This window comes from Mustela nivalis, assembly GCF_964662115.1.
Source record: "Mustela nivalis genome assembly, chromosome: 6".
Lineage (NCBI taxonomy): Eukaryota > Metazoa > Chordata > Mammalia > Carnivora > Mustelidae > Mustela > Mustela nivalis.
Window position 1 is genome coordinate 39,782,691 of NC_139025.1, and position 27,382 is coordinate 39,810,072.

General features: G+C 34.3%; 1 protein-coding gene and 1 pseudogene across 8 annotated transcripts in view; both read left to right on the plus strand.

Annotated features, from left to right (window-relative positions):
* Nucleotides 1–27,382, plus strand: part of LOC309866902 (protein SIX6OS1) — a 91,737-nt gene that overhangs the window by 57,836 nt on the left and 6,519 nt on the right. For 5 of the 7 annotated variants that reach the window (XM_082734972.1, XM_082734974.1, XM_082734973.1 and 2 more), the window contains 11 exons: nucleotides 1,938–2,125; nucleotides 2,216–2,258; nucleotides 4,216–4,336; nucleotides 7,951–8,048; nucleotides 9,693–9,826; nucleotides 10,515–10,591; nucleotides 14,227–14,312; nucleotides 14,395–14,453; nucleotides 17,413–17,474; nucleotides 18,976–19,151; nucleotides 22,905–23,043. In XM_082734972.1, the coding sequence (XP_082591098.1) occupies nucleotides 1,938–2,125; nucleotides 2,216–2,258; nucleotides 4,216–4,336; nucleotides 7,951–8,048; nucleotides 9,693–9,826; nucleotides 10,515–10,591; nucleotides 14,227–14,312; nucleotides 14,395–14,453; nucleotides 17,413–17,474; nucleotides 18,976–19,151; nucleotides 22,905–23,043 (1,183 nt within the window). The remainder of the gene's footprint in view (nucleotides 1–1,937; nucleotides 2,126–2,215; nucleotides 2,259–4,215; nucleotides 4,337–7,950; nucleotides 8,049–9,692; nucleotides 9,827–10,514; nucleotides 10,592–14,226; nucleotides 14,313–14,394; nucleotides 14,454–17,412; nucleotides 17,475–18,975; nucleotides 19,152–22,904; nucleotides 23,044–27,382) is intronic. The other 2 variants (XM_082734975.1, XM_082734976.1) reach the window with 2 other exon arrangements.
* LOC309867411 (NEDD8-activating enzyme E1 catalytic subunit pseudogene) lies at nucleotides 20,221–21,580 on the plus strand (annotated as a pseudogene). The gene has a single exon. The product of its transcript is annotated as an NEDD8-activating enzyme E1 catalytic subunit pseudogene (transcript).

Genomic DNA, 27,382 nt, shown 5'->3' on the forward strand with positions numbered 1-27,382 from the left:
CTTTATGTGTTATACAGTCTGATATTCAGCCCTGCTGTTGTAAATGCAAGAACAGCTTTAGACGCTATGTAAATGAATTGCTGTGTTCTAATAAAACTTTGTGGATGTTATAGCTTGAATTTCATATAATTTTAATGTGTCATGAGATAGTATTATTTTTTATTTTTTCAATAGCTCACAGGCCATACAAAAACAGATATAAGGTTGAATTTGGCCCATTGGTTTAAAAAAGTAAAATGAAAAGGGTTAATATCCTCTTGTAAGAATTAACATCCCCTTAAGACTTGTGTCCAAATTGGTGACCATCCACCTCTACCTGCATTGGACTGGAGGAGCTCTTCCAAACAGTGCTGAAATTTTCTTCATAAATAGTTAAGGTGTATATAAGAATGGCTGTGAACCCAGAGCTCTAACACATAAAGCATGACTTCCTATTAAAATGTCAGCTTAGAGAATTGAAAGTTTAAAAAGCATAGTTACAGAGGCAGCTGAACTGGGGAGGGTAGAAACCAAAAACCTCAGGGAGGATAGAGATCAGGAAGTCATTGGAAAAATGAGGTTTTCATTTTAGTTTTGATTTGTGTTTCCCTGATGATGAGTGATGTCGAGCATCTTTTCATGTATCTGGTGGCCCTCCGTGTATGTTCTTAGGAAAAATGTCTATTCACGTGTTCTACCCATTTTTAATTGGACTGTTGATTTTTGGATGTTCAGTTTTGCAAGTTCTTTATATATTTTGGATACTAACCCTTTATCAGATATGTCTGATTTGCAAGTATCTTCTCCCATTCCATAAGTTGCCTTTTACTTTTGTTGTTTCCTTCATTGTGCAGAAGCTTTTTATTTTGATGAAGTCCCAGATACCAACAACACAAGAAACAGCAGGGGTTGGCAAGGTTGGGAAGAAAGGGGAACCCTCTGCACTGTTGGTGGAAATGTAACCTGGTGCAGCTACTCTTGAAAATGGTATAGAGGTTCCTCAGAAAGTGAAAAATAGAACTCCCCCATGATCCAGCAATTAAACTACTAGGTATTTACTCAAAGAATACAAAAATACTAAATTAAAGGGATACATGTACCCCAGTATTTATAGCAGCATTTTCTACAACAGCCAAATTATGGAAACAACCCAAGTATCCATCAACAGATGGAAGATAAAGAAGATGTGGTACCTATATACAATGGAATATTTCTCAGCCATAAAAAAGAAAGAAATTTTGCCATTTGCAATGACATGGATGGAGCTAGAGAGTATTATGCTAAGCAAAGAAAATCAGAAAAATATAAATACCACATGATTTCACTTATATGTGGAACTGAAGAAACAAACTAACAAAGAGGGAAAAAAGAGAGAGGGAGGCAAACCAAGAAACAGACTTTAACTATAGAGAAAAAACCGATGGCTACCAGAAGGGAAAATAGCTGGGGAGATAGGTTAAGTAGGTAATGAGGATTAAGGAGTCCACTTGTAAGGAGCACTGAGTGATGAATGAAATATATTGTACACCTGAATCTAGTATAACACTGTATGTTAACTAACTGGGATAAATAAAAACTTTTTATAAAAAGTAGGTTCTGCAGTATTAACTAAGAAAAGAAATAAAAACATCACAGAGTTAGACAACTAGATCATTGGTGACCTTGAGAAGGGCAGTTTCTTTTCTTTTCTGGGAGGAGGGCAGTTCCTTTGGAATGGTGGGAGTAAAATTGAAGAGGGGCAAGGAATAACTCAAGTAGAGGAGAGAAAAAGTAGAGAGTTGAAAAGTGGAATGAAGTTTAAGGAAAATTTGAAAGGTAAAGAGTATTGAGGGTAACATGGATAAGTTGGCATTTGACTTGCCTTTTATGCTTAACTTTTTAGACTTTAACAGGTGACACTTAGACAGTTTTTAGATATGTTCTTGTTGTATTGTCATCATTTCTTTTAATTTTAACAGAAAAATGTACCATGGTTATATATGTCAGTATAAAGATGTTTTGAAGCAGTATCAGTTAAAATACTCAGAAACACCACTTTCACAAGAGTATTATAAGAAGAAAAGAGAACATGAAGAAATTCAAAATAGAGTATTGGCATGTACTGAACAACTAAAAATAAATGAAACTATCTTTATGGAATTTCTAGGTATCAAGATTTTTATCATATGTTTAAATAACAGCATCTCGGACATGAAAAGAACAATGAATCAGACTAAAATATGATTTTGTTTTTCAGTGCCTGCTCCTTTTCCATCACTTACTAAATGGACATTGCATATGTATCCACAAAGTATTTTTACCTAGAATTTTTATTAGATAAGTATTATTTCTATATTTTAATTGTTATTATGTTTTACTGGTAAGAATCAAATGGATTTGGGTTTTTTTTTTTGTTTAATTAAAAAAATTAGAAGTTACTTTAAAGGTCATCTGGGATTGGTTTTCATATATGTGCATGTGATGAGAAGCAAGCAATTTTAATGAGAATAAAATGGTATATATGTCTGGCTTTAAGTGGTTTATCTTAGCAACCAAACCAATGAAAAAGTCATCTTTCTCTGTCTTAGCAAAGAAAGAGTTCCAGTTAAATCTGTTGATTATTACTTCTTAGGTTAGGAATGTGGTGAGGAGGTGAGTCACAATTATCTACTCATCTATTAGAGATTGATTTGGTACCTACCTTGTGCCAGGCAGCCCTTGAGAAGTTACAGAGCTTTTTGTAAGGAGCTCACAGTTTAGTAGGGAAGATAGACACATAAATAATTCTAATACAGTGGCATTTTATTAGATGATTAAGTAATTCTTAATTGGTCTAAGTCTCATCTGTTTGTCCAGGAGATCTTCCCTGATGATGAACTTAGAACTTTAATCCTCTTCCAACCTCTACAATCTTTCATGTGCTTTCCTATCAGATTATAACTCCACTGCTTGTACTAAGTCTTCTTTATCCCTGCATTCTACCTCGCTTCATTCTGCTTCATTCTAAATCATCCTTTTAACTCCTTTGTTGCTTGCTCTCTTCATGTTTAGGTTTTAGCTTATACTGTTTTTAGTTGTTTATTTGCTGCCTACCTGTGTTGTGACTTCTCAATAGGAAGAGGCAGAGGTTGGTTGATGCACGAGGCATAGCAGAAGTTTAGGAAGTTTGATGTAGGAAGGGATGAGAAATAAGATTATGTGAGAAACAAGAAGAGGTGATGGAGATAGGGAAAACTGAAGATTAGGATTTAAACTGAAGATTAAGATTAGTATCTGAAAATTTTAATTGATACTTTTTATGACAATATAGCATTATAAGTAATATTCATCTGAAATTTTATGTTTTAAGGCAGAGTATTTCTTACTCTGCCTTAACTCGACAGATTTTCTCTAGGGTTCATGTTCACTGCCACTATTCCATTAATTTTTAAGTTCTCCTAAATGATTTGTGGAGTAACTTAGGAAATTGTAATAGTTAATAACTATGCAGGATGTCTGTTAACAGCTGAGAAATTCTTGAAATTGGGCATAAATCTTGTTTAAGCATGAAGACCAGATGGAAGATCTAGCTGTCTTCTAAGTCTGGCAGCTACACTGATGAAACTTACAAAGTAAGAAAAGGGAAATTGGATGGATTTTTATTTAATCAATCAATCAATTAATTAATATTTTAAAAAGATTTAGTTATTCTTGAGAGGGGAGGGGTAGAGGGAGAGACACTCTGCTGAGCTCAGAGCCCTACTGTGGGGCTTGATCCTATGGCCCTTAGACCATGACCTGAGCCAAAATCAACAGTCAGACACCCAACTGACTGAGCCACCCAGGTGCCCCAGTTGGATTTTTAAATGTTGACTTTGGAATAAATAAACAATGGAAACACAAGAAGTTAAATTTGGAACTGAATTGATTATGTATTATTAGTCATGCCAGAAGACATGATGAACATGGGTAAAAAAAAAATAAAAACAAAACAACCACCATGTGAAATATTTAAGTAAAAGGAAAAATTCTAACAAATATTTTTCAGGAAGAGTTTTAAGCTCAATATATAACATAGGTAAGCAATAAGTTATCTTTGTCAGTTTGCCAAATGATTATATTAGTTTTACCTCTATTTTCAGATACTGTTATTAATATTGCTTATTGCCAATATGGAACATACATAAATAATGTTACATAGTATTAACTATTTCTGATATGGTACATATATTATAAATGTAAAATTTACTTGCATAACATAGTTCCTTAACATAAAAGGGCTAACATGAGATTTAAGACACAAGATATTCTTAAACATGCCAGTGATTATTCCAAAAGTTCATCTGAATTGAAAAAAGAAGTAGATGAAGTGGAAATAGAAGTTAATTATTTAAACCAGGTATATATTTTGTAATATGTTTCTAATATATGTATTAATGTATAAGTATAATCCTATGTTAGTTGACAGTCTTAGAAGTGCTATTTCTAAAGAGCCTAAATATAGAGAAAGACTTAGGAAAATCTATTTACCTCTGATTACCTTTGGAGCCAATATGTGTTTTAGGTACAGAGAGTATTTAGTTATGAGTTTTACGGAATAGTTTAATTTTCTTTGGAAGTTGAAAAAAGTTTAATTAAAAACAAGACACAGCTTAATAACAGGAATTTAAAGGCACTAAAAGGGCTACAACAGTGTTGTCAAAAAAGAGAACAAGACAGTAAATTGTTTAAATAATTTAATTTTGAGTATTTATGGTTTTAATCTTTATAAAACTAAGTTAGAACTAGTTTAGCCCTTAAGATGATGGTGCATGATATTCTTCTCGAATACATTTTTTTAAAAAGATTTTATTTATTTATCAGAGAGATAGAGGGGGAGAAAGCGAGCACAGGCAGACAGAATGGCAGGCAGAGGCAGAGGGAGAAGCAGGCTCCCTGCTGAGCAAGGAGCCCGATGTGGGACTCAATCCCAGGACGCTGGGATCATGACCTGAGCCGAAGGCAGCTGCTTAACCAACTGAGCCACCCAGGTGTCCCTCGAATACATTTTTATTGTCCTCTACCAAAATGGCTTTCATTGACTGTTTGAGAACCCATCAAAGTCATTTCCAAATTCTGAGAAAAATATTGAACACCTGATTTTATGGACTTTTTGTAAATTGTGTTAAAGAAGGTACATTCACCATTCATAGGTATAAGTCTCCAAATAATGTAAAATCATTTTAATAAGAAGAACAAAATAGATGCTACTTCCTTCAAAATATAGGGTAACTGTGTCTATATATAGGAAATTGATACCTTCTTTGCTTCTGACCTTTTTAAAAATGAAGATGGAAGTTCACTGAATCTAGGTTTGTTAATGGATTTGTAAGGAAAAGTTAAAGGAGTTAAAGGAGTATGAATTATTTTTAATTTTGACCTTGTTTAACAACTTTCACTAAAAGATAGCTAATGCACATTATCAAAGCCATCAATGAAAAACCCACCGCAAATATAATTCTCAATGGAGAAAAACTGAAAGCTTTTCTGCTAACGTCAGGAACACGGCAGGGATGTCCATTATCACCACTCCTATTCAACATAGTACTAGAAGTTCTAGCCTCAGCAATCAGACAACAAAAGGAAGTTAAAGGCATCCAAATCGGCCAAGAAGAAGTCAAACTATCACTCTTTGCAGATGATATGATACTATATGTGGAAAACCCAAAAGACTCCACTCCAAAACTGCTAGAACTTGTACAGGAATTTAGTAAAGTGTCAGGATATAAAATCAATGCACAGAAATCAGTTGTATTTCTCTACACCAACAACAAGACAGAAGAAAGAGAAATTAAGGAGTCAATCCCATTTACAATTGCACCCAAAACTATAAGATATCTGGGAATAAACCTAACCAAAGAAGCTAAGAATCTATACTCAGAAAACTATAAAATACTCATGAAAGAAATTGAAGAAGACACAAAGAAATGGAAAAATGTTCCATGCTCATGGATTGAAAGAGCAAATATTGTGAAAATATCAATGCTACCTAAAGCAATCTACACATTTAATGCAATCCCTATCAAAATCCCACCCATTTTTTCAAAGAAATGGAAATTTATATGGAACCAGAAGAGACCTCAAATAGACAAAGGAATATTGAAAAAGAAAGCCAAAGTTGGTGGCATCACAATTCTGGGCTTCAAGCTCTATTACAAAGCTGTCATCATCAAGACAGCATGGTACTGGCACAAAAACAGACACATAGATCAATGGAACAGAATAGAGAGCCCAGAAATAGAGCTCTCAACTCTATGGTCAACTAATCTTCGACAAAGCAGGAAAGAATGTCCAATGGAAAAAAGACAGCCTCTTCAATAAATGGTGTTGGGAAAATTGGATGGCCACATGCAGAAAAATGAAATTGGACCATTTCCTTACACCCCACACACAAATAGACTCAAAATGGATGAAGGACCTCAATGTGAGAAAGGAATCCATCAAAATCCTTGAGGAGAACACAGGCAGCAACCTCTTCAACCTCAGCTGCAGCAATGTCTTCCTAGGAACATCACCAAAGGCAAGGGAAGCAAGGGCAAAAATGAACTATTGGGATTTTATCAAGATCAAAGCTTTTGCACAGCAAAGGAAACAGTTAACAAAACCAAAAGACAACTGACAGAATGGGAGAAGATATTTGCAAATGACATATCAGATAAAGGACTAGTGTCCAAAATCTATAAAAACTTAGCAAACTCAACACCCAAAGAACAAATAATCCAATCAAGAAATGGGCAGAAGACATGAATAGACATTTCTGCAAAGAAGACATCCAAATGGCCAGCAGACACATGAAAAAAGTGCTCCATATGACTCGGCATCAGGGAAATACAAATCAAAACCACAATGAGATACCACCTCACACCAGTCAGAATGGCTAAAATTATTAAGTCAGGAAATGACATATGCTGGTGAGGAAGAGGAGAAAGGGGAACCCTCCTACACTGTTGCTGGGAATGCAAGCTGGTGCAGCCACTCTGGAAAACAGCATGGAGGTTCCTCAAAAGGTTGAAAATAGAACTACCCTATGACCCAGCAATTGCACTACTGGGTATTTACCCTAAAGATACAAACGTAGTGATCCGAAGGGGCACATGCACCCGAATGTTTATAGCAGCAATGACTACAATAGCCCAACTATTGAAAGAACCTAGATGTCCATCAACAGATGAATGGATAAAGAAGATGTGGTATATATATACAATGGAATACTATGCAGCCATCAAAAGAAATGAAATCTTGCCATTTGCAACAATGTGGTTAGAACTAGAGGGTATCATGCTTAGTGAAATAAGTCAATCGGAGAAAGACAACTATCATATGATCTCCCTGATAGGAGGAAGTGGAGATGCATTGTGGGGTGTTGGGGGTTAGGAGAAGAATAAATGAAACAAGATGGGATTGGAAAGGAGACAAAACATAAGCGACTCTTTTTTTTTTAAAGATTTTATTTATTATTGGACAGAGAGAGATCACAAGGAGGCAGAGAGGCAGGCAGAGAGAGAGGAGGAAGCAGGCTCCCCGCTGAGCAGAGCGCCAATGCGGGGCTCGATCCCAGCACCTTGGGATCCTGACCCGAGCCAAAGGCAGAGGCTTAACCCACTGAGCCACCCAGGCACCCCAAAACATAAGTGACTCTTAATCTCACAAAACAAACTGAGGGTTGCTGGGGGGAGGGAGGTTGGGAGAGGGTGGTGGGGTTATGGACATTGGGGAGGGTATGTGCTATGGTGAGTGCTGTGAAGTGTGTAAACCTGGCGATTCACAGACCTTTACCCCTGGGGATAAAAATACATTATATGTTTATAAAAAAATAAAAAATTTTAAAAATTTTAAAAAAGATAGCTAATGCCACAAAAACATAAACCCTGTGATTATATAGAAAAAATCATATTCATTAGTTAAGGTGAAGCATATGTTCCTTATTGCTTTGCAGATAATTACTTTGTTTTGCTTTGCCATTTTTCTTTTTAGCAGATTGCAAGACTCCATGAAACTAAGAATCTTGGAGAAACTCCGGAAGAAAAAAATAAAAATATAGAAAAGATAAAGGAATTGAAAGAAAAAGATAGGTAAACTTTATTTTATATAAAGATCTTATTATTTATTTATTTGGAGAGCATGCACAAGCAGGGGGAGGGACAGAGGGAGAAGGAGAGAATCTCAAGCAGACTCCATGCTGAGCGTAGAGCCAAACCCATGGCTCAATCTCACGACCCTGAGATCATGACCTGAGCCAAGATCAAGAGTTGGATGGTCAGCTGACTGAGCCACCCAGGCACACCTAGGGTAAACTTTAAGATGGGATTTTTATATGAGCAGTTATTTTGCATCTAAGCATTTGATTCTATATTTTATATTCTATGCCAAGCCACTAGTATTCACATATTTACATGTATATTTATATATACTTTTGTGCAGGCTATTTTCTTCTTATTTCTTGGGAAATATTGATTTTACCCTTAAATATTATAGATTAACATTCAAGTATGCTTGTTATTTAGTAAGGCCAAGGATAATGTATAGAGAGAAATAAGGTAGCAGTAGCACATTTGCTGTTTTATAACCTGTCATTACACATTTCACCCAGATTTTGATGATGGGTCACCAAAAGGAGTAAAACAGAGGAACAGTTATGGAAATAGCTTTGTATTTACCTTTTTATCACGCCTGTCACCAGCTTGACCAGTGCTTGTTTTGCCCCAGAGACTGAAGATGAATTAAAATGCTGCTGAATCTATGGCATCCTATGCTTCCTTGTTTTTCAACCTAATGGTGATAAAATAGACTTCAGTGGTGGAGGCATTAAAAAAAAAAAAAAAAAAAGGATTGATTTTGTCTGTTATTGTGTGACAGAAAAATAGGTGTATTATAGTTACTGTTTCTGATAAAATTTCTACTTTTTCTCCTTCTGCCTGTAGCCTTTTAAATTCTTAAGTTCATCTCATTAAGTTCCATTGCTATTGTCCTGATTTTTCAACACATTCCTCTCCCCAGTTAATTTCTCAGACCCCACTTCTTTGGATTTATTATTTCCTTGATTCCCCCCTCACACTTCTCGTAGCCATAATAATCTGTCTTTAATTCTGTGAAGAAATTGATTAGAATTTCACTTCATTGGCAACTTTTTAATACTGTAAAAATCCTCTATATTGAGAGGAACTTACCTGCTTTGTCATTTTCACCCAATTTCTATTTTGATAGTTATTATAAATAACATCATTACTTAAAGTATTTAACTATCTATAACTAAAATTATTTCTCTAACTTAGGAAAAATTCAATGAGTTTTTTTTCTTCCAGTAAAAAACTTAAAAGACGTATTTATGATTATAAATTGCTTTAGTGATTTCTGGATTCTAGTGTACTAGCTGATTTGATCCTGAATAATTATTTTTAAAGTTATGAAGTACTTTGAAATATACAGCATGCTGTTTGTGGATAAAGTTTTGGTTTTAAATTCCTTTGATATACTTAGAAATTCTTTTAAAATGATTGTTCTAAAAATTAAAGTGTGGTATACTAAGAAGGGTACTAGACTTAATCAGGAAAAGTGTGTTTTAACTGTGACACCTGTAAATAATTTAATAATATTGGGCAGATCTATCAAATTTTCTGGAACTCAGTTTTAGTGTATGCAAAATGAGTTTAAACTGTGTAGTATACATTTAAAATGCATTTTTACTTACTAAATATTTAATGTAATTCACTCTTCAGAATTTTTGAAAAAGATGAACAACCTGCACTTATATCAAATAAAACCCCTCAAAACAGTCAATTATTTCTTCCATATGAATCTCAGAAATTAGTCAGACTAATGAAGATGCATTCTTCAGAACCAAGAGTTATAGGTACAGTATCTTAATTATTTAAAAACTTAGTTTTCTTTGCAAACACATGGAAAAAATAGAAGCAGTTTTTGCTATCATTAGGTGTAAGCAAGAACGGACAATACAAGAGCAGTAAACTAAAAAAAAATACCACTTTAATTCTTTTTGAGAGCAAACAAGATAGGCCTTCTATGCCTAAATTTTTTTCTTTGAGAGAGAAATCACTCACAAGATATTAAAGGAAGTGTTCTGGTCCGCTTGCACAGCTTTCAGAGAAGGATGAATAATAAGAAATTTTTCATTTGGGAAGTTATCAGAATGTATAATTAAAGTGGATAGCAGACTTGTGTTAATGATATTTCTGACTTAGTCTCCTAAGATATTTGAATCATGTTTCATTTGGTGGATTTGCAGATTAGATTAACTACATTGTATCAGTTTAACCCCATTAGCTCTTCTTTTTCTTCTTTGGTTCCTCATTATAAAGATGTAATTTTGTAAGCTGGTTTTCATTTTACATTCATGCTTATTGAAATAACTGTTACATAGTATGGAATTAAAACCTATGTAGAAATTTCACATTTCTATATTTTAAGTTAAATATTCATGCAACTTGATTTTTTAAATTACAAGCTTAGGTTGAATGTTGGGCATAATTTTTTATTCTATCTCTGGAATTCATTTGAAGTTGTACAATTTAATAACCTAGATAAAAAAGAAGAAAGTTCTGTGAAGCAGGCAAAGCTTGCCAATATTGACTTTAGACAGAAAGAAAACAATGTGCAGGTAGGCATTTCTTTTTTAATAGTATAAATTAAATATGTGCTTGCATTAAATGAAACCGTGAATGTACTGCATTTGGAACATAAGTCTGTGTGTATGTGTATATATGTGTTATAAATATATTAACTCAGCCATTACTATAACTCAAGGTCTAAAAATCTTAAAACAATTTCAGAATGTCAGCCTGAATATTCACTGCATAGCCTTATTGTTGTTGTTGTTTTTAAATATTTTACTTATTTATTTGACAGAGGGAGACACAGCAAGAGAGGGAACACAAGCGGGGGAGTGGGAGAGGAAGAAGCAGGCTTCCTGCTGAGCAGGGAGCCAGATGCGGGGTTTGATCACAGGACTCTAGGATCATAACCCCAGCTGAAGGCAGAGGCTCAGTCGAGCCACCCATGCACCCTAGCCTTCTCACTCTTAAAAATAGAAAAGATATTTAAAAGTACCAAGTCCTGGGGCACCTGGGTGGCTCAGTGAGTTATGTGTCCGACTTTTGATTTTGGCTCAGGTCATGATCTCAGGGATGTGAGATTGAGCCCTGCACTGGGCTCCAAACGGGACATGGAACTTGCTTAAGATTTTCTCTCTCTCTCTCTCTCTCTCTCTACCTCTGCTCCTCCCCGTAAGCTTGCATGCACACATACACTCTGTCTCTCTAAAAAAACAAACAAAAAACCAAGCCCTGTACCTAGTAGATCAGAAACATATTTCTGAAGAAGGAAAACAGAATTGGATTGAAGAGGGAAATTGTGGCCCATGACTTGTATAGAATACTCTTGCAGAAGGAATAGGTGTGGAGATAATGAGTAGGGTAATTGGTTGGGTTACTTCAGTGGGAGTTAGTTAACACCTGTTCATCTCATAACCCCTTTGCCTTTGGGCAGTCATCAGCAATGGCATGACTGTCTCCAGGTGGAAGCAGTAAGAGTAAGAGTTTGGGTTAGAGAGATAAGTGGTACTGTAGGAAGTTCATGATGCTTCTGAAAAACAGGGAACGTACCACCCAGAAAGCTGGCTTTTGATGTGGCATATCTCCATCGTCCCCCATTTTTCCTGAAAGTAGTCCATAGGGAAATTCTCAATGAAAAATATGATTGCTTTCATTAATTCATGATTAATATATACAAACAGAGGTGTAGTGGTGGCCAAAGTAATTAATGAAACTTATTAATTCTAAATATGTATTAATTACAAAAACTTATAAATCGGGTACTAAAATTTTAGATTAGATCAATATGGGATGAAGGTGGGAAGATAAGTGAGGGAAACAAAAATTTACGCAAGTTCTTTTTTTTGTTTGGGGATAGAGGTAGAGAAGAAATAATACTGATTTACTTATAAATTGTTGGAAAACAAAAAGTGTGAATTCATGCATGTATATTAAACACGTAAGGATATATAACATAAATGAAATGCCTTGTGTAAAATTTAAATTTTTTTTTAAGACTTCATTTATTTATTTGTCAGGGATAGAGGGAGAGAGAGCGAGCGAGCATAGGCAGACAGAGAGGCAGGCAGAGGCAGAGGGAGAAGCAGGCTCCCTGCCAAGCAAGGAGCCTGATGTGGGACTCAATCCCAGGACACTGGGATCATGACCTGAGCCAAAGGCAGCTGCTTAACCAACTGAGCCAACCAGGCATCCCAGCCTTCTGTAAAATTTAAAATAGGAAAAAAAGGATGAGACAAAGAAAACTTAATCAGTTCAACAAAAGGCAAGAAAGGAAGGGTGGATAAAATAGCTAGAATGCATTGTAAATAAGATAAGATGCCATAAATAGTTTTAAACAAATCAGTAATCAGCAATTGACAGAGGTGCTTCTGTGGAATATATATATATATAAATACAGACATATGCTTTTTCTTCCTCTCCAAGTTTTGAAATTCCAGTTTCTTTCAGGTATACAATATAGTGAGTGATTCATCACTTATACACAATATCCAGAGCTCATCACAGTTAAGAGCCCTTCATAATATCTATCACCCATTTAACCCATTCCCCTGCCCACCTCCCCTCCAGTAACCCTCAGTTTGTTCTCTGTAATTGTAAAATTATCAAAAAATCTCTTTTATGGTTTGCTCCTTTCTCTTTCCCCCCAGTGTTCATTTGTTTTGTATCTTAAATTCCACATATGAGTGAAATCATATGGTGTTTGTCTTTCGCTATTTCACTTAGCTAATACTCTCTAGCTCCATCCACATCATTGCAAATAGCAGTATTTCATTCTTTCTTACAGCTGAGTAATACTCCCATTTGTGTGTGTGTGTGTATGTGTGTGAATATCTCCTTTATTCATTAGTCAGTGGACATTTGGACTCTTTCCATTTGGTATTATTGGTAATGCTGCTGTAAACAGAGAGGTGCATGTATCCTTTTGAATTAGTATTTTTATATTCTTTGGGTAATACCTAGTACTGCAATTACTGGATTGTAAGGTAGTTCTATATATAACTTTTTGAGAAAACTCCATACTGTTTTCCAGAGTGGAACAGCCATATACTTTTAAAACAGAAGAGCTGAAACAATTTGACAAATGAAGAGTGAAGGTAGAAGGAAATGGGAAATATATATCAGACAAATGCAAACAAAAAGCAGATGTAACAATATTATATAAAATAGAGTTCAAGACAAAAATCATTAATAAAGATAACCATATTTCATATTTTTGAAAAAGAGTAACTCACCAAGTTCTAAGAACCGTGATGCACCATATATAAAGTAAAAATTGATAGAATTCCAAGAAAGTATTGAATCCACAGTTTAAAAAGGATAGCTCTCTCAAAAAAAGTACTATCTTGAGTTTAGGTGTTGAGTTTGGGTACATTGTAACTACAAAACCAAATGAATGAAATAACAGCATCTTAAACAAGATCATTTCTCAGATTCATGTATGCTTTCTTTTCCTGATATTTGCAGTATTCACCAAAATTGACCATTTACTACAACTACAAGGATATTTCAACCAGTTTTAAAAAGTTGTTCTCTTTACTTACCACTATATAAAAAAGAAAAGTTCAACAAAAAGATAAATCCTCCTCAAAAAAGTATTTAGCAGAAGAAAAAGAAATTCATACACTTCTTCTATAACTTTGGGGGTTATAGAAGAAATCAAAATAAAACTATTTAGAATACTATAAACCAAAACCTATGGAATGTATCCAAATTGGTCCTCCAAAATTTATATTTGAAAACAAGTATATTAGAAAATAAAGATTAAAATTAGCTGAACTCTAAGTGTGAACAGCTCAATTCAAAGTGTGAAAAAAGCTCAACTCAAAACAGGAAAATAACAATCCAAAGAAAGTATGAATTAATAAAGAGAAAAGCAGAAATTAATTAAGATTGACTTGAATAGTCATAAATATGGGATAAAAAATTGTAAGTTTACCTTAAATGTAGAAATACTACGAAGCATAGTTGTTATACTTGTCCAAAATACTAAATTCCTTATGAGTCTTAAAGTTTCCTAGCATTTGAATATTTTGTATATAGTGGTTTCAGTTAATGTTTATAGTTGTTCATATTCATGATGAGGAGAATGACAATGTTCTTGGAGAATCTTCAGTAACCATGGCAAGCAAAAAATTTTTATTGTCTGTGCAGCTGGTTCTAATACTTAATTTCTTTTGTTCAGGTACTTAATGACTTTACTCTGAATGACCAGTCAAAATGCTCAAATTCTGTGGCTATTAAAAATTCTCAAAATATGATGCATTTCAGGTAACGTTTAAAATAAAATATTTTAATTCTGAAATTTATCAGTTCAACAAATAATATAAAAATTTTATTTATTGTATTTTAGATTGTTAACCCCACAGAAACAATCAAATTGCAGTCAGTGGTTTGAAAAAGGAGATACAGGTATTTGCTATTTACATTTTTTCCTAAGACATGGGAGTAACAAATTATATCCAGTTTTTATACTATTCAAATATATTATTTGGTTTGTTCACATCTTTGATTGACTGTGCATGCCTGGTTTTTAAAAGCATTTTTCACTCAATATAAAATATATCAGTTCATTGTAAAAGATTTGGAAAACAGGGAAAAATACAAAAGAAACAAAGATACCATCACCCAGGTATAATTGGCACCATCCATACTGGTATATGTTCTTGTCCTTCTTTCCTATGTATATGTGTGTTGATAGGAATGCAAACTGGTGTAGCCACTGTGGAAAACAGTGTGAAGGTTCCTTAAAAAGTTAAAAATAGAACTATTCTGTGATCCAGCAATTGCATTACTAACTAGGTATTTACCCAAAGGATACAAAAATTCTGATTTGAAGGGGCACATGTGCCCTGATGTTGTAGCAGCAGTATCAACAATAGTCAAATTATGAAAAGAGCTCAAACGTTCGTTGATTGATGAATGGATGTGCGGGTGGTGGTGGTGGTGGTGGTGGTGGTGGTGGTGGTGGTGTGTGTGCGCGCGCGCGCACGCAATGCAGTATTAGTCATAAAAAAGAATGAAATCTTGCCATTTGCAACAACCTGGATGGAACTCTAGAGAGTATTATGCTAAGTGAAATAAATCAAAGAAAGAAAAATACCATATGATTTCACCTGTATATGAAATTTAAGAAACAGAACAAACAGTCATGGAGGGGAAAAAGAGGCAAACCAAAAAGCAGACTCTTAACTATAGAGAACAAACTGATGGATGAGAAGAGAAGGAGGTTGGGAGTGGGTAAATAAGTGGTGAGAATTAAGGAGTGTACTTGTGATGAGCACCAGGTGTTTTAAGTTTTGAGTCACTAAATTGCACACCTGAAACTAATATTACACTGTGTTAACTAACTGGAGTTCAAATAAAAACTTTAAAAAACTGGCTCATTTTGGCAGTAGAAAAATTCTGTAAATGTATGTATACTCAGAATGGTCTTAGAATAAACTATGCATCTGTTTCTCTCTCTCAATATAATAGTCAACCAACATAATGTGCTTATTCCATGTAGATGGGTTTTCTTCATGCTGTCTTTTGGAAGAAAGAATTCTATCTTAACTGCACAGATGATTTGTTCCACCTGTTTGTAATTTTCTATATATACTAAGCTGACAGAGTGTTAGACAAGAGAAGAAAGCTGATCTCTAGGAACAGTGCACCCCTAATAGAGATATGTGGGGAAATGCATATGTCTGGCATAGTCTAGCTGCTGTTCAGCATATATAGTAAGGCTTCATACCCAAAAAGGCATGTAATTATCTTAGAAGGAAAAAGGACTCTTTTCAACAATATCCAAGCCCATCTTTTGAGGAAGTTAATATGTGATGAAAATAATAGTTGTGACTTAACTGCAAAAGAGAAAAGCTTTCAGATGATCAAATTAAAAAGGTCTATTCAAGGTAGGAAAGAATTTCTTAAATAAGAATTAAAATGCCCAATCAGAAAGTTTGATAAATTTGGCTATACTAAACTTAAGAATTTCTGTTCATCAAAAGACATAAAGAGAATGGAAGGGGAGCCCGAATGACTCAGTCATTTAAGTGTCTGCCTTCAGCTCAGGTCATGATCTCAGTCTTGGGATCAAGTTCCATGTTAGGTTCCCTGCTTAGTGGGGAGTCTCCTTCTTGCTCTTCCTCTGCCTGCCACTCTGCCTACTCTTGTGCTCTCTTTATCTCTCTCAAATAAATAAAAATCTTAAAAAAAATAAAAAGAAACGAAGACAATAGGATATATTTTTAACACATAAAACTGTCAAAGGACCAGTTTCCAAAAATATATAAAGAATTTATACAAACCAAGAAGAATAAGTCAGACAACCCAATTAGAAATATGTGCAAAATATGCAAGTAGGCACTTCAAATAGAGCAACTCATATGGTAAATAAACATATGAAAAGATGCTCAGCAAATTAGGAAACTGAAAAAGCCACAGTGAGCTATTACACATCCAACAGATTAGCAGATTCAGAAAGTCTGACAGTGGTAAGTATTAATGAGAATATAGAACAATAAGGACTCTCATAGCTATTGGAGTAACTCATTTATAAATGACTGTATATTGAGACTATATATAAATTATAATTAAAGCTAATGGTTTTGTCTGGTGAAACTGAATGAGTTCCTAAGGTAAGTTGGGATGGCTAGGTACCACAACAAAAATTGATAAATAGTTTGGAAATAAACTCTGGGAAATAGTTTAAAATTTGGTAAAATGAAAGATATATATACTCTTTACCTTGTAATCACCCTCCTAGGTATATACCTGGAGAAATACAAGTACATACATACAAGTATATATGTAAAGATCACTGTTTGTAATAGTCTCAAAGTAGAAACACCCAAATGCCTGTTTACTAGTAGAACAGATGGATATATTATGTTGTTTGTACAATGGAATACTTAAATCAATACAAGTAAGCAAATTATGTCTATATAAAACAATACAGATGAATTTCACGAGCATATGCTGAATAAAAAAAGCAAGACAACACTTATATTACCATTTTATCATATAACATTTTAAGACAGGAAAAATAACTGAATTACTTAGGTGATAAAACTATAGAAAGCAAATCAAGGAAATTCAGGATAGTCAATACCTCTGAGGAGGACAATATGAGGAATATGTGGACATTTGGAGTATGTATAATGTTCTGTTTCTTTACCTGTGTGATGGTTACATGGGTATTCTCTAATTTTCTTTTAAACTGTTCACATCGGTTTTATTCTCTTATCTGTGTGGATTGGGTTAAACTATATGAAACCTATTTTTGTAGGTCAAAAACAGTTAAATATTCACTTTCTTACTGTTTATATGTTTTCTTTACAATTAAATTGCCAAAAGAAAAACTAGTTTGTTCTCCTGTAACAAACAGATGCTGAGAGTGAAGATAAAGGGACAGTAAGACAATTGAGAGAATCGAAATGTACTCCACAAGTAAGTCAAATATTTGATTTGTGATTTCTAAGCAAAATATTCCAATTTAAAATGCTGTTTCCACTTTAATTTCAGATTAGTGAAGATTATATATGTGAGGTCTAGGTGTTTTAGGTTAGTAATCAAGTTCCTGTGATGTTAAAGCTTCTATTCCTTAGAGGAGTTCTAGATTTAAGAAATGAAGCCACAAAAAGTTTATATGAAAATACACAGAGTTGTTGTTAATAATTGATCATATGTATATGTATATATACATATATATTTATATCACAACTGAAGAAAACAATTTTGTTTGGTAAAATTGAATGACTTTCTAAGGCAGTTCAAGACTGGTGTTTGCCACAAAAGTATTTTCCAAAATATATATATATTTTTAAAGATTTTATTTATTTATTTGACAGAGAGAGATCACAAGTAGGCAGAGAGAGAGAGGAGGAAGCAGGCTCTCTGCTCAGCAGGGAGCCCGATGCGGGCTCGATCCCAGGACCCTGAGATCATGACCTGAGCCGAAGGCAGCGGCTTAACCCACTGAGCCACCCAGGCGCCCCTCCAAAATATTTTTTAATAGTGGAAAACATTAATGATAGATGTAGACAATGTTTATTGGCTTTACTAAGTTAGCTGCTAAGGGTTAAAGCAAGATAAATGACACAGTAGAATTCTTCTCAAGAAGAGCAGGTAAAGGGGTGCCTGGGTGGCTCAGTGGGTTAAGGCCTCTGCCTTCAGCTCAGTTTATGATCCCAGGGTCCTGGAATCGAGCCCCACATTGGACTCTCTGCTCTGCGGGGAGCCTGTGCCCCCCCCCCCGCGCCCTGCTCTCTTTGCCTACCTCTCTGCCTACTTGTGATCTGTCTGTCAAATAAATAAATAAAACCTTAAAAAAAAAAAGAGCAGGTAAAAAGAACATATAAAATTTTTTTGGTAGACAGACCCAAATTGTTTCTGAAATAGGGTTTATTATAGCAAACATATTTCAGGAATCATAGTCCTACCCCACAAAATGATATAAGGGAAAATTAGTATTCACGTTTTCAACCTTTGCAGGAAAGTAATGAATTTATAAGGACAAAATGTGCAAAGAACACACCAATGAGAATAAGATTGCTTGGAAGTAAATCACTTTTCCCTTCCTGTATATCATAGACAATTCATGAGACAGTGCATCATGTAGAATTTTAAAAAACATCCTTAACCATTTTTCTTCATCAATTTGAGTATGTTCTGGCTATCATTTCCTTTTTTAGGTAGAGGTAAGGGAGGTGGAGCTGGGAAGAAAAGAGAAATCAGAAAATTAAAAACTTTTTTTCCATATTTTACACAATTATATTTTGGTATCTCTTTCATCAATTATTCTTATTTTACTTATGTTTATGACATATAACATCATTGATTAATATGGTGTTTTTTCCTCACACATTTTTACATGTGAATTTGTTAATGTAATAACATTTTTAAAAAATAACATTCATTTTTATAGTTTTTTATTATTTTGAATTTGCAGGTTATATGTGCAGAACATTTTGAGAAGCCAATAGAAAATAATAGTGATGAAGTAGAAGAAAGGGTTGAGAACTTTCTACAAACTTCTGAAATTCCTTTATTTTTAAAAACGCCTGAAGCTGTGAAAACACCTGAACCTTTGGAGAAATTATTCCCTAAAACCCCCCCTTTTGAAATGTAGGATTTTAATTAATAACTATTATTAAAGAATCTATATATGTTGAGCCAATATTTTATAAATAATTGATAATAATAGTAAAATGTCTAGTACCTGTAACTTTTAAAAAGGTTTTATTATGGAGTATTTCAAATACACAAAGGAGAGAGACTAGTGTAATGAACCTCCATGTACTTATTGCCCTCTTTAAACAATTATTAACATTCTGCCATTCTTGTTTCATATAACCTCTTCCCCATTTTTCCTACAGCATTCAGCTGAAGTGGATATAGATTATGAGTACTTATCCAGTGCAATAGTATACATTTAAAATTTTCTAAAGGATAAAAAGTATATGAAAAATATTAAATGTCAAGTTAAAAAGTTATTATCATGTATTGTAAATTGTGGACATCATTGAATAATGTTCCAGCTGTCATTTTTCCTTATGTTGTAGTGTCTAAAGCAAGAATTGCCATCTGTTACATAACTTTGGTGTAGGCAGTAATATCTCTTAACATGATTATTTAACTTGGGTAACAACAGATTTGTTGTTTACAGCTAAGAGAAAAGGTTGCATTTAACCTTTTTGTTTAGTTTAATCCCTTTTTAAACTACAAAATGAAAGATTCTTTTAAAACAATGATTCCACTTCAGAACTCTCTCACCCATGTTCTATTTCTGTATTTTAAATTGCTAATCAGTTTTATGTAGTAAAGTTATGCTGTTGATTCACACACAGTATATTCAAAGTGGAATTCACCATCAAATATGAGAACTGTAAAAGGATGTGTTTGCCATAAACCTCCACTTACAGATGAGAAAACTGATCTGTAAAGTTAAGTGACTCATTGATGGTCAATGGAGACACTTACAGAAAAATCTTCAGATTTTTGTCCTATCTGTCAAAAGCATAAACTGTCTAAACCCTTTATAAGTATTGCTCATTTAATATTCCCAACTTTATGAGATGTAAATACATTATTATTCTTATTTCATAGAAGAGGAAACAGACTCCCAGGTGATACAACTTGTCAGTAATAGAGTTGAGATTCAAATGCAGGCAGCTCAGGAGAACATGCTGGTGAAGAGCCAGAGACAAAGACAAGAATAGAGGAGCTGCTGGCTGAGAAAATGGCTGTTGTTTCTGGGTGTGGGGACACTAGACACTGGGAAGGTCGCTGCAACCAAAAAGAAGTTCCTTGAGTGATCTAGACCCTTCCCACACCCTGATTTCAAACTGAGCACTGAATTTCTCGTTTTTGTTAGATACTTGTAAAGTTCTGGTCATTGGACTGGAAGCTTAGGATGTGAGCTCCTGAAAAATCTGGCATTGTCTGGGTTTAGACAGATTTATGTTATAGACATGGACACTATAGATGTTTTCAGTCTAAATAGGCAGTTTTTATATTGGCCTTAAGATGTTGGAAGACCTAAGGCTAAATTGCTGCAGAATTTCTAAATGACAGAGTTCCTAATTGCAGTGTAGTTCCATATTTCAACAAGATTTCAGGATTTTAATGACGTTTTCTATCAACAATATCATATAATTATAAGTGGACTGGACTCTATCATGGCCAGAAGATGGATTTAATGGCATGTTGATATCTCTCCTAAATTATGAAGATGGTGTATAAGACCTAAGCTCCATTGTCCTTTGGATAGATGGAGGGACAGAAGGTTTTAAAGGAAATGCCTGGGTGATTTTGCCTGGAATTACTGCTTGTATTGAATGTGCACTAGAACTGTATCTTCCACAGATTCCACAGATCCCATGTACACCTTTGAGTCTATGCCCAGGCTACCAGAACACTGTATTGAGTATGTAAGGATCCTGTAGTGGCCTAAGGAGCAGCTTTTAGAGAAGGAGTTCCATTAGATGGTGATCTTGATCATATTCAGTGGATTTTCCAAAAGTCCGTCAAGAGAGCAGGACAATATAATATTAAGGGTATTACCTAGAGATTCACTCAAGGAGTAGTAAAAGTCATTCCTGCAGTAGCTTCTACAAATGTCATTTCAGCTGTGTGTGCCACTGAGGTTTTTAAAATAGCCACAAGTGCGTATATTCCTCTTAATACTTGGTATTCAATGATATAGATGGACTGTACACATATACATTTGAAACAGAAAGAAAGGAAAACTGCCCAGCTTATATAGCCAGCTTCCTTAAAATATCCAGCATTCTCCAACCACTAAACTCCAGGTGGTTTTAGATTATTTAACCAATAGTGCTTTTCTACAGATGAAATCTCCAGCCATCACAGCCACTTTAGAGGGAAAAAGTAGAACACTTTACTCACAGTCAGTAACCTCTATTGAAGAATGAACAAGGCCAAATCTCTCCAAGACATTGAAAGAATTGGGACCCATTGATGGGCAAGAACTGGCAGTTGCTAATGTCACCACACCACAAACTGTATTATTCAAACTTCATTTTACTTCTTAAGGAAGATAATTCTGCACATAATAGAAAATTCATGGAAATACATTACGTGGATGCTAAGAAATTTAAGTCATTTTTAGCATTAGTGTGCTGGAATTTGACTTTTTAAATATAATGAAACACTCTTTTTAAAAAATTTATAACTTACCCTTGAAGATAGAATTTTGGGGTTGGTAATTGTAAGCATTTTCATTAAGAATATGGGAAGTGATGCCTGGAGAGGGAGATAATGAGCAAATGTATTCTTTCAGAGGAGGAGATAAGCACTCTCTTGTGTCTGAATTTTGTTCCTATGGTCAAAAAAAGCATTCCTCCGTTTTCATTTGATCACCCACCTACAGAAGAGATGTCCCTTTAAAGAAAAAAAGAAATTAAGTTTTAAATAACATTGATTATTATACCCTGACACCTAGAACATATTGAACATAGCCTATTTCTTGCTTGATTTAATATTCATTTATTTGTAGTTATCAAATGAATATTAACTATTGCAAACTTTCTTTGTCCATACTAATTTTATTTATCTATCTATTTTTGGCTATTGATATTTCTTCTTTCTTAACATATAATATTTGTTTCAGGGGTCCAGGTCATTCATACTAATTTTAAATGGTGTTATAGCTGAATACCTGTGCATGGAAATGGGAACTATTTTCATGTTTACTTGTAGTGCCACAGAGGCCAATATGCACAATATTAAAGCCAATACATGGATGTTCAGAAGAAAAAAAATACAGGCAGCTCTGCCTCCAGAATTCATTTAGCCACTCTCTTCTCTAATTATTGTTCCCAAATCATTTCATAGTTTAACTTCCTTATGCAACAGTATGTAATGATTGACTCCTCATCAATACTAAAATCTTGTAATTGTCTTTCAAGATCTTGGAGAGATAGCCTGAAAGTTAAGAGCTGGGAATTTGAATCTGGATTGCTGAACTCAAATCCCAACTCTGGCACTTCCATTTCTTGGAGAAAGTCATTTAACCTTTCTATGCTTCAAAATTTTCTTCTGTAAAATGGAGGTGGTAATAATAGCACTTATTTCATAGGTTTCCTGTGAGGAATAAGTAAATTAATGACAGTGGAAATATCTAGAATAGAGCCAGACAGTATATTCTCAGTTGGAATTCATTATTCCATAACTGATCTACTTTAACATTGTTATCTACCTCAAACTATCTTTTTCTCAAGAGGTTTGTCACTTTAAGAACTATTCTCTTCCTTTTTCTACTGTGCAAATTCTTATTTCCGTGATATTGTTTACTGGTCTACAATATTTAGTAATATATTTTTAACATTTTTATTATTTCTTATTTCTTTGTAATAGAAACAGAAATATAATGCCTGAAAGTCAAACACAAAAGGAATCTCCTGGATTTTCTTTTCTTAAAAATTATACTTCTAGATCTCCTGGATTGAATTTATTTGATTCTACTATATTTGATTCAGAAATCTCATCAGATCAGGTAATAATGAGAAACTAAAGTTTTATTTCTAAAAAAATGTACACTGGTACCTCAAGTAATTTTTTTTTTTTGAGAGAAAGAACACAAATGCACTCATACATGTAAGCAAGGGTGGGGAGGAGCAGAAAGAACTTTTTTAAAAAAGATGTATTTCTTTATTTGAGAGAGAGTAAGCAAGTGAGTGAGCAGGGAAAGGGCAGAGGGAGAGAGAGAATATTAAGTAGACTCCTCACTGGTGCAGAGCTCGAATTGGGGCTCCAACTCACAGCCCTGAAATCATCACCTGGGTGAAAATGAAGAGTCAAAAGCTTAACTGACTGAGCCACAGTTCATGTGCCTAACTTCTAAACAAACTTTTCATTTCTCAGTGTAAAAAATTCTCCAGGTTATTAGTCAGTGTTTTTATTTACATATATGTACATAACAACATTATTGGTTAATTTTAAAAGACCTAGTTTTCTTCTCATAGTGATTTATGCTATTCAGTGATAGAACAGTAAAGTGCTTATTTCCATATTTGGCAATTGAAACTGAAAATTAAGATGTGCCTTATTTGGTCAGTAGAGACAGCACAGTACTGTAGTCAAGACCAGATTCTGATGCCACCTGGTTGAGTGTGTTCTGGATGTAGGATTTTGGGTACATAGCTTCCTGTTTCTCATCTGTAAAATGGAAACAAGAATTTTTGCCATTGAGGGGGCACCTGGATGGGTCTGTTAGTTGAGTATCTGCCTTTAGCTCAGGTTGTGAGCTGGGATCTAGTCCCCCATTGGGCTCCTTATTAATCAGGGAGCCTGCTTCTCCCTCTGCTTACTGCTCCTCCTGCTGTGCTCGCTCACTCTGTCTCTCTCTCTCACAAATAAAATCTTTAAAAAAGATTTTTACCATTGGTTTTATGGATATTAAATGAGTTTATATACCTAAAGCCTTAGAAAAATTCTAAACAATGAATAATGTATATGGAAGTATAATAGAGTATTTTTTGTTGTTGCTCATTTAAATTAGTCACATTTGACCAGTTTTATGTGGATTAGAATATTCCTTCCTGTACTCCCAACATTATATTAAATGGTTGAAATTACAAATTTAGTGTTGGATGATATAGTATTATATACTTCATAGTATTTCATGATAAATACTTTGTCTTAATTTTTATCTCAATGCTTATTTCAAAAACAGGTAATTCCGAGAAGGTGTATGCTGGGCATTAAAAAAATAGAACACCATTGGATAATTGTCATTTATAATATTAAGATTAATGGAAAATACATGCATGTAACTTTAACAGGAAACATGTACATTTGGGTAAAGAAGACCACAAAAAGTAGTGAAAAAATTATTGAGTACATAGACATATGAGATAGCTATATGGGAATAAAATATTGTAAATGTGTATTTCTTCCCAAAATAATTTATAAATGTAATTCAATTCTAATCTAATTGGAATCCTGGCAAGATGGTTTATCTTTAATTTTTTGTTTGGTTTTGTTTTGTGGTCTTGGGGTGGGGAATGAGATTCACAGATAATTACTAAGTTTCCTGGTCAAGAATAATCAAGAAAATGTTCAAAACCAAGATTGGCAATAAATTAAGGTGGAATCCTAGAAAAAAATTAATCCAAAATAAAGCAGAGAAGTGATAGAGTAGCAAAACTCAGAGAGAGCAAACAGAAAACAAATAGTAAAATGTTAGACCCAAATATGATAAGTTTTAATAATCCCATTAACTGTAAATGGGCTAATCACTCCATTAAAGTGGAGATTATAAGAGTGGATTAAAAAACAGCTCATTGATAGCTACTATAAGCTATCAACAGGAAACATTTTTTTCTTTTTTCAAGTTTTTGTTTAAATTCCAGTTAGTTAACATACAGTGTAATATTAGGTTCAGGGTAGAATTTAGTGATTCATCACTTACATACAACACCCAGTGCTTGTCACAATAAGTGCCTTCCTTAATACCCATCAACCTTTCACTATTTGCAGATGACATGATACACACACACTCACACATAGAGGAATTTTACTCAGCCACCAAAAAGAATGAACTGTTGCCATGTGCAACAATATGAATGGAACTAGAGGGCATTATGCTAAGTAAAATAATTCAGTCAGAGAAAGGCAAATACTATATGATTTCTCTCATATGTAGAATTTAAGAAAGAAAAGAGATGAGCATAGGGGAAAGGAGGGAAAATAAAGTAAGACAGAGAGACAAACAGAGACAAACCACAAGACTCTTAACAATCAGTAACAAACTGAGGGTTTTGAACAAACCCTAGAGAGGAGGTGGGTGAGGGGTTGGATAACTGGGTGATGGGCATTAAGCAGGGCACTTGATATAATGAACACTGTCACTGGATGTTATATGCAAGTCATGAAGCAGTAAATTCTACCCCTGTAACTAATACTACACTATGTTAACTAACTTCAATGTAAATAAAATCTTGAAAGAAAAAAAGGTTAGTGGTTAGGAACAGATACATCATCATAAAAACAGTAAGAAGGTCACAGTGGCTATACTTATATCATTTTAGGTAATCCTCAAGACAAAGCATATTGCTAGAGATGGATCTTTTTTATTATGTTATGTTAAAAAAATATTTTACTATGTTACTCATCATACAATACAACATTACTTTTTGGTGCAGTGTTCCAAGGTTCATTGTTTGCATATAGCACCCAGTGTTCCATGCAGTATGTGCCCTCCTTAATACCCATCACTGGGCTAACCCATCCCCTTACCTCTTTCCCCTCTAAAAACCTCAGTTGGTTTCTTGGAGTCCATAGTCTCTCATGGTTCGTCTCCACCTCCAATTTCCCCTCCTTCGTTTTTCTCTTCCTTCTCCTAATGTCCTCTGTGCTATTCCTTACGTTGCACAAGTAAGTGAAACCATATGATAATTGACTTTCTCTGCTTGACTTACTTCACTTAGCATAATATCCAATCCTTTCCATGTTGATGGAAAAGCTGGATTTTCATCCTTTCTGATGGCTGAGTAATATTCTATTGTATGTATGGACAATTTCTTAAGAATAAAAGGGCTAGGGACAACTGGATGGTTTAGTATGTTAAGCATCTGCTTTCAGCTCTGGTCATGATCCCAGGGTACTAGAATCAAGTCCTGCATTGGGTTCTCTGCTCAGTGGGGAGCCTGCTTCCTCCTCTCCCTCTGCCCCCTGCTCACTCTCTCTCTAATAAAAAAAAAAATAAAAAGTCCAGTTTTTAAGGAAGATGTAACAATGACATATGTGTATGTGCCTAATAACAGCTTCAAAATACAGAAACAAATGAAAAACAGACCATAAGGAATACAGTCAATGATATTGTAATAGCAATGTAATGGGATGGATTGTAGTTATGCATGTGGTTATAGCATCATAGCGTCATGTATAAACGTGTCAATTCACTAAGTTATGCACCCCAAACTAATGTAACATTGTCAGCTACACTAAAAAAATACAAAAACAAAAAACACGAACTTGATTGGAGATTTTTAGCACCCTTCTCTCAGCATTTGATTGAATTAGATAACATAATCCATAAAGGTCTATAAAATCTGAACAATACCATCAACCCTCTTGGCCTAACTGACATTTATAGAACACCAACCACACAGCAACTTCAGCTCCGCAGCTTATATAGGCACGTCTTTTTTTATTGCACTGTGCGAATACTGCCTTTTTTTTTTTTTTTAATAAATTGAAGGTTTGTGGCAATTCTGTGTCAAACAAGTCTGCTGGCAGCGTTTTTCCAATAGCATTTGCTCATTTTGTATCTCTGTGTCACGTTTTGGTAATTTTCACAATATTTTAAACTTTTTCATTATTATTATATTTGTTCTGGTGGTCTGTGATCAGTGATTACAGCTCACTGAAAGCTCAGGTGAAAGTTTTCTATAACTACATGCATAACTACATATTTTAGCAATAAAGTATTTTTAAATTTATGCACTTTTAAAGATGTGACACTATTGCACACTTAATAGTGTAGTATAAACATAATTTTTATATCCATTGGGAAACAAAAAATTCATTGTACTTGCTTTATTCTGATATTCACATTTTTGTGGTGGTCTGGAACCAAACTTGAAATATTTCTGAGGTGTGCCTGTATATTCTTTTTAAGTTCTGATGGTATATTCACCAAAACCATATTCTGGGCCATTAAATGAGTCTTACTAAATTTCAAAGAATTGAGATCAAACAGAGCATGTTCTCTGCCCACAATATAATTAAATTAGAAATCAATAAGATAGAAGGAAAATCCTAAGTAAGTAGGGCATGGATCAAAGAAGAAATCAGGAGAGAAAGTAGAGAAGATTTTGAAATGATTATGA